General features: G+C 46.5%; 1 protein-coding gene across 1 annotated transcript; it reads right to left on the bottom strand.

Annotated features, from left to right (window-relative positions):
- Window positions 1-1,396: 1,396 nt before the first annotated feature.
- Window positions 1,397-5,648, bottom strand: LOC132473978 (uncharacterized). Its single transcript, XM_060074377.1, has 2 exons — window positions 4,760-5,648; window positions 1,397-3,246 (listed from the first exon to the last, which is right to left on the bottom strand). Exon 2 carries the CDS (start codon window positions 3,112-3,114, stop codon window positions 2,041-2,043), a length of 1,074 nt encoding a protein of 357 aa, XP_059930360.1. The 5' UTR covers window positions 3,115-3,246; window positions 4,760-5,648; the 3' UTR covers window positions 1,397-2,040.
- Between the last annotated feature and the right edge of the window lie 2,635 nt (window positions 5,649-8,283).

The raw sequence follows: 8,283 nt of genomic DNA, 5'->3' as shown, positions 1-8,283 counted from the left end.
ACAACGAGTATGTAAGCCCGCTGTAACTTTATATCGGCAGCACATTGTGGGGCGTCTCTGCGTCTTTCACATGGTAATGGTGTGAGTGAAGTGGGGGGACTCTGGGGGACTCTGGGGGTCCGGCCCGCTGGTACCAGGGCACCCACCACCCACCACCCACCGCCACAACATCTCCATGGAGGAGTCACGCTGCGGCGGCTGGTCATGCGAAAGGGCACCCGGGTACCTGGCTCCTCTCCCGAATACATTACCCGGGGCTACGGACCCCCTCCTCTACTGGTGCACGTGGTCGGTACCCTACTCCACGTGCGGGGCCCGACTTTTGGGCCTGATGGAAGGCCGACGGGCCAAAACCGGTTGGAGGAGGGTTGGGGAACGTAATTGATAAGACAGAACATTCCGCTCATAACTGGCAAAGATTAGGCGCGCCATGTGCTGAGAGGTATTTGTGCTCAGCTGGCGCCCCGTGTGGCTGTTTGAGAGGAATGCAACCACAGAGCAGTTGGAAAAAGACAAGTCTTGCGTCACCACACTCAAATGGATTTATGTGTTGCGTGGGGGAATAAAAGAGAACAGAAAAATGGAGCAGATAATAATGTTTAGTTTCCATCGTTTAATCTTCATCTTTCCTCTTAATCAATTTTTTGCAATAATTCTAAGAACTCACACGCCCACTCTCTTCGCTCCGACCAGTAGACCACTGATTGATAACGTATCTCTCATTGTGCTGTATCGATCCATCTTTCTCCATTCCTATTCATAACAGCTCCCCCATACCATACCTGTCCCATAACTTCCTCTTCCTCCCGTACACTCCAGTCCCATGGAGAGTTACGCCAGACTTGTTTTCTATCAATAAACCTCCTCTCTCTCCCCCCTCCCTCTCTCTCCCCCCCTCCCTCTCTCTCCCCCCTCCCTCTTTCTCCCCCCCTCCCTCTCTCTCCCCCCCTCCCTCTCTCTCCCCCCCTGCCGTTATCTACTGTCTTTTGAGTAATGCATGACAGCTATGTGACATAAGACACCTTCCTCTATATCTTAACCCACAACATGCCTGCCCCCCCCCCCCCCCCCCTCCCCCCATACATCACAGTGCTGAAAGGGGGGAGGTGGTGGTGGAGGAGGTGGGGTGTTGGTTCACCCAGAGAGAGAGAGAGAGAGAGAGAGAGGAGAGAGAGAGAGAGAGAGAGAGAGAGAGAGAGAGAGAGAGAGAGAGAGAGAGAGGGAGAGGGAGAGGGAGAGAGAGAGGGAGAGAGAGAGAGAGAGAGAGAGAGAGAGAGAGAGAGGGAGAGGGAGGGAGAGGGAGAGGGAGAGGGAGAGGGAGAGGGAGAGGGAGAGGGAGAGGGAGAGGGAGAGAGGGAGAGGGAGAGGGGAGGAGAGGGAGAGAGAGAGGGAGGGAGAGGGAGAGGGAGAGAGAGAGAGAGAGAGAGAGAGAGAGAGTATGTAGCTGATGGATGAAGGGTCCGGGCCGGGTCAGGATAAGGGTCAGCAGAGGAAGACCACGGGCCTCTGAATGGGTTTGGGCTTGTTACGAAGGGGAAGAGAGCTGTTGAGAGTTCTGTGGAAGGGCTGAGGTCTGTTGTAACAGTCCCTGCTGCAGTGAACTCCTGTCTAAACACAGCTTTACCGTGAGGAAGCAGCCCAGCGATGGACAGCTCTGTTTGCATTCCTCCTCCTGGATGTGTCTTCCTTCCAAGGCTTTTCGCAGAAATATGCAACGTTACCTCCGACACACTTAGAGCAAGGTATGCGGAGCCTCAGATCTCCGTCACGTCTTCTGTGAGGAGCCTTGTGTTTACCACCTCAGTCTTAACCAGAGCGAATGTTAATGCGTACATGATGTATCTTCTAAAGAAACTTTTTTAGGAGCTGCTACCCCAAAAAGCGTTAAAGGCTTATAACAAAAGTAAAAGTCAATGTTCTTAAGAACAACATGCTGTCACGTGGGATCCTGACCGCCAGGGTTGAGAAGCATTGACTCAAACTTTGTAAGCGTGGGGCTTATTTACCTGGCAGCCATCTTGGTTCTAATTGCTAGTTCTTTCATTCAGTTCCCCAAACCCAGTTCATCGGTGGTGTGAGGGTTATGGACATGGTTACATGCAGGAGGAGACCTACCCCGTTACAATCGGTGTTCCGTTCCGCTGGACGCCGTCCGGCTCCGCTGGGCACTTCCTTGGACTGCTTCCTCCGGCGCCTCTCTCTGCCCGCCCCTCTGCACCTGGGACTAGCCCCGTGGTCAAGGAAGACATCCTCATCCCCATGATCTTCATCGTCATCCCCGTCCTCTTCCTCATCATCGTCATTGTTCTCCTCCTCCTGCGAAGATCCACCTCCGTCAGAGCTGAAGTTGAAGAAGACGGGCCTTACAGGCGAGTTACAGGCGTACTCCGCACGGTTGTAATCCGAATCGGTGTAGTCTGGACTGCTGTAATCCGAGAAGGTTATGGAGCTAGGTTTGAGTTTCACAATGCGTGGCAGATCTATAAACCTCGGACCCGTGTCCGGGTGGTTCTGTGCGGTCGCCGTTAGGGGCGTGGCCTGGGGAGGAAGTGGCACCGACGCTTGAGTGTCTCCTTGCGTCAGATCCTCCAAGACATCGCTCTTCAGCAACGGTCCGAACTGGTCCTGGTTCCCTCCTTCGACTGTGGTGGTTGAGTGCGGCCGTCCCTTTTTCACGTCTTCAGGGCCTTCTGGAGCCACACCCGGCTTCGGAAGCTCCTCATCTGATCCAAACAATGTCGACAGAAGACCCAGGTCATCAGGGAGAACCGCAAGGGGCGGTGCTGCGTTCGGCTGGAGTGTAGAAGAATCGCCCTCGTGGATGACCGTCGTCCGGTCGACTTCCACAAGGGCCGGTTCAATTAACTCCAAATTGCCGTCATCGCTGACTTCACTTCCTGGCAGCCGCGGCATCGGGACGCCGTGTGCTGGCTCCAGTGCCGTGGCGGCTGGACCATTCAGATCACGCTCCGTTGGGATCTCGGAGGAGGCCGGGTCCCAGGCCACGGGGCGGTCTTGGCGTAACCCTTGTTTTGAAAAGACGGTGCCGGGCGGTCGAGCCATCCCTGGAGAGAGAGGCGGTCCCCGTCCCTCTGGAGTCAGCTGCGGCTCCATGCGGTGCCTCGCTCACAGTCTGTCATAGCTGAAGACGTGAACGTGTCTTGTTTGGTGGCGCTTGGGGTGAAGGTCTGCCATTCTTCCGCTCCCAGATCAGGCAGCATTAACCTGATGTATAGCGTTGTTCACCTGAAATAAACACAGAGGAACATCAGAGATTGTATTCTTTCACATATTAAATCAAGACAAGACTGAGGACGACAATTAAAGGAAAAACTACTGTTTACGTCACACCTGTGAATAAGTTGACAATGTTACACGACACTACCACGACATTGCCTCGACATTATCCCTAAACTATTACGGCAGCATCTCTACATTAATCACATGAATGGATTACAAAATGTTATTTTTATTACTAAAGAAATAACAACGCAGTGAATCTGTAGAGAAAATTAAAAAAAAATGATGAGGTTGATTCTACACCATACACGTTTTCTCACACAACCACTGCGTCATTGTCTTTCTATCATGGCCACAGTGCTCCTACATTAACACCGCAGCGCTCAAACCAGCCCCCCCCCCCTGGGCCGTGAGTGACCGGCCGCCGCCACGTGCAGGGACCCTTTCCCCAGAACCCCCCACGTGAGGAGAACATCAGGCCCGGGCCACTCACGCCCGGACCTGCCCGTACACGTTGCCATGGTGACATCTGACTCCAGCCCTACTACTACTACACCATGTATCAGCAGAAGAAGAAGAAGAAGAGACCACGCCGCTAACGACAGCTCTATGCGTCCGGCTCGCCCCGTCATTGTGCCGTGCGCCGTCCCATTCCACACGGGGGAGAACATCGGGGACACCAGGTTGTCGTGGTTACAAGACGGTTAGTGCTTGTATCCGAAAAACCAAATACTTTCGGTTTTTCCTTTACCTTTTCAAACTAGCAAGAAGTGCGGTGAGCAGACCGACTCAAGGCGTTGAGGAGGGCCAACATGTAACTGCTGTCCAACCGATTTTAACATTTGGTCATGGTCAATTTTTTCCAAGCTAATTTATTTTTGCATTTATATGTAGGTTAGCTTTAGGCCCTCTGTTATGGCTCTAGGGTTTCGGTTCGGTGTCGGGACAGTGATAGGGTAAACTGCCGCTGACCAGGGAAGAGGGCTGAGGGGGCAAACGCTTTACATGGAGACCTCAAAGCGCCCACACGTCTTATCTACCATAGCTCCCTGAGAACGCTGCATCTGGTTCTCACGGCGACCTTGAGCTCCACATACACACACGCATACACACACACACACACACACGCACACACTTTTCTCACACTATACGTATGATACTATGCATACTATACTGTATATATATACATATATAGAGATATAGATATCTCTATATATAGAGAGATTTATCCATGACAACATTGTAGTACATGCAAAAAAACAGGATGATGGCAAGAATTATGACCTATTTAAATATCAAGGTATTCCCTGAGCTTAAATATATCTGAAAAATATCATTTCCCATACATTGTACAGTGTACTGTGCTCATCCAATGCTCATTCAAACATGTCTTTCGGTAACAACCTCACTTAAGGTATTTGCAAACAGTAAATAACTAAAATGTTCAGTATAGCAGTCTCTGTCCTTTGGTACTACTGGACAATGTAGTTCTAGTGAAGACAGAACAATCAGTTCTTACCAGAGGTTCTTCAAGTCTTCTGAGTTTACCAAACATGAGCCAAGGCTCAAAACACCACAGCAGAGAGGAGAGATATAGAGAGCGATAGAGCAACAGTTAGGGAGAGATAGAGAGGGAGTGATACGGAGAGAGGGACGGTCAGAGAGAAAGAATTTCCGTTAAACAGAGAAAGAGACAGACAAGAAGAGATTCAGAGACAGAGAGGGAGGCAGGAAGACTGACAGAAAGTAAAAGAAAGAAAGTGAAAGAAAGAGAAGCAAGCAGAGAGTCAGAGATATAAAGAAACGGGCAAAGAGAAAAGAAGAGAGACTGAGAATAAAGTTAGGTCCAGGAGGATTCTGGACTCTGGTCTCTCAGTTGTTCTGATATCCCATCACAAGGCGACGTAGGGCTTGACCCTCCAGCGGATCGCTGAATGCTTCTGAAGTCCTCAGATATTCCTACGTCTCTAGCCGGGAGAATGTGGAGGAGTGGGGAGATGAAAGGGGGAGGAGGAAGGAGGGGAGGGAAGAGAGAGAGAGAGGGAGGGAGGAAGGGTTGGATTGAGTAGCAAGAGTTGTTTTTGTTAAGAAACAAGAAACACAAATAGGTGGTGGTAGTGACAGATTGTTTTACCGTCTGTCAGTTTGTTTTTCTATCAGTCTGTCTAACTGTTACACTTCCTGTCTATCGTTGCAGTTTGGTTTCAGCAAAACTATGCTTTGTTTTTTTTTTAACTATGGGCACACTTAACAGCCTTTTTCTTTTTCTAGATAAAAATAAGAAGAGAGAAAAGGCAAAACATGCGATATCACCATGTCAATGATTCAACGTGCGCAGCCACGGCCAAGCCACCCAATCGTCATGAATAAGAGCACATTCCTCCAACACCTTCGCCCCACCGTCTTGACAATGTTCAAACCCAATTGATCTAAACGAAATGGGGGCATTAATAAATAAATAAAAAATTGGAAAGCATCAGAGGTTGTTCAAACCAAATGATGGATGTTCAATTATGCCATGACTTACATGTGTTTATTGATAAAAAATTATTATTTGGAAGTTGGACCTGTTGCTTTGTGGGAATAAAACTAAAAAGAGGCATGATAATTCTTCATACGAGAATAGACATACATTGAAGACCTAGCAATTTGTTGGGTTGTCAGTCCCATAACATTTCAGACACCCACGTCTCTTATCTAAATATCGAATCACTGTTTTAACTTGACAAATGTTCTAGCCAGAACCGAGATAATGCCCTCGCTCATTCAGAAAAAAATCTGAAATGTTTTCGTCTGTATATATTAAAAAATGTCAGTTATCCATTTAAACAGCAACACATATGGACATACCGCTACCTGATATACTGTAAGTCCCAAAATATACCACAAATAGATAATGAAACAACCTAAATGAAACTATTTCAGCCAGGATGGCTACTATAGCCAGCAAATCTAGATGCCCGAGCACTTGCTAGTCGCCAGTGTGCCCGCTGTTGTGTTTGATAAGTGAGATAAGATGCGTGTGTACATGAGGTCAGAAGGTTTTATAGTTTCCTGAGTCTGTTCCAAATGAATGACATTCCTGATGTCCTTGCTGTTGTTATCTGTGTTTGTGTGTTTCATGTCTGAAGGGGTGTTACACAAAGTACATCAAAACTGTGGAACATGTGTTGCCGACAGGCACAGACAAATGCCGTGACGGCACAGATTAGGAATGTGATAAGAATTTCAATCTACATATTCTTGTGAAAAAATAGTTTTACTCATGTTTTGAAATGATACACAGTATTTTGTCTTACTTATGTGTGTGTTTAGTCGTCGTATGAAAACATTGCATACCATTCTGTATTGAAAAATTAAATATAGGATTTCTTGGTCGAGTGTTGACAGTAGAAAATAAAAGACAAAATTAAGTAAACAATTCATCCGATTTATATTGCCTGCAAGGAACTAGTAAAGAATGAGGCTACACCATAATACAAATCTGGGCAAGTTACAGGATGCACATTAAAGGCTTTCCGGTTGGTTTAGCATGAAGGTTAATTACTTGATAGAGAAAGGATAAAATAATAGACCAGAATAATTATAAAAATGGGTAGAAAGAGATTTTTCTCTCTGATCCTCAGATTGCAAAAGGAGACGGTGAGAATATTCCAGAATAAATTCCAGACATGAAATATGACACTAACTTAAATCCTACCAGGGGCTTAATCTATATATATGAAAATCTGAATGGTATTTTTTCAACAGGATTAAAGAATGTGATTAAAACAATTCCAAATAACAGACCTAGCTCTGGCAAGATTTCTTTGTTTATTTTAGCATAATCTCAACCAAATCAAATCAAACTAGAGGACAATTGAAACAGGCAACTGTAAAAAAAAAAAAAACACAAAAGGAGAAGAAGGTAAAATCCAAGCAACAGGACTATATTACTAATGTGAAGACATTAGTAATCTATGCACGCACGGCTGATGTAGAGGCACAGAACTCCCATTAGTCGAGTCTCTTCAAAAGCCTTTAAACAAAAACCTGCAAGCTTAATTCCACAGCCACACACGCATGCACACACACACGCACACACACACACACAAACACACACACATCCCACACACACAAACACACACACACACACACACACACACACACACACACACACACACACACACACACACACACACACACACACAGGCAAACACACACACTCACACACTAAAAAAGACACACCCCTACACCCACGCTAAAAGAGACATTACGAAAAAGTATGCAGCCAGATCAGAAGGGTTTGATATCAGAGGTGGAAGGACAGTCTTTTTTGTGAAGGTTTAACTACACTTAATGCACATCTCAGACGAGTTGAGGATATCACATTCATCTGAATCATCTTGAGACTTTACTGAATTAGAGGCTTCTGAATTAGTCACTGATACAAAATTATGACGCCATCCCCAGCCTAGAGACCCACTTATTTATTACCAGGAGAAGACTGTATTAATGTTAAACATCTCTTTTTTAGTACAATATAAAGACCACATTGATATTAAACATCTCCTAATTATTACCATCGTACGACATTGAGCTTGAGCATAATTTATTTATAACCAGGTAAAGACTGCATTGAGATAAATCATCATTTATTTATTACCAGGGAAAAACTGCATTGAGATAAAACCTCTCTTGTTTATTCACAGGGATGGCTCGCAATCAGATGAATCATAACTTATTCATTACAAGGTAAAGAACGCATTGAGATAACTCATCTCTGATTCATAACCAGGGTAGGACCTCCTGGAGCCAAAACATATTCTCCCTTGCAAAGTCAGGCACCAGCAGTCCACACAGACTTTCAGACTATGCCATGTAGTCATATTTGATTTGAAAAATGGGTCTTCGGGATGTGGTGTGTAGGTGTGTGGTTAAGGGGTGGGTAGGGTTAGGGTTCGTGTAGGGGGCAGGGGGGGAACTGTACGTCCACACCAGAAGCGAAATGAGCGACCAAATCGCCGGAAGTCATTCACTTTCTATGGGCAAGAGCGACCAAAG

This window comes from Gadus macrocephalus, chromosome 16 (assembly GCF_031168955.1).
Source record: "Gadus macrocephalus chromosome 16, ASM3116895v1".
Classification (NCBI taxonomy): Eukaryota; Metazoa; Chordata; class Actinopteri; order Gadiformes; family Gadidae; genus Gadus; species Gadus macrocephalus.
Note: the sequence above shows the minus strand (reverse complement) of the source record. Positions and strands in the feature narration are given on the sequence as shown.

Excerpts from the sequence above, each read along its gene's own strand:
- LOC132473978 (XM_060074377.1), bottom strand. The coding sequence starts at position 3,114 with ATGGAGCCGCAGCTGACTCCAGAGGGACGGGGACCGCCTCTCTCTCCA.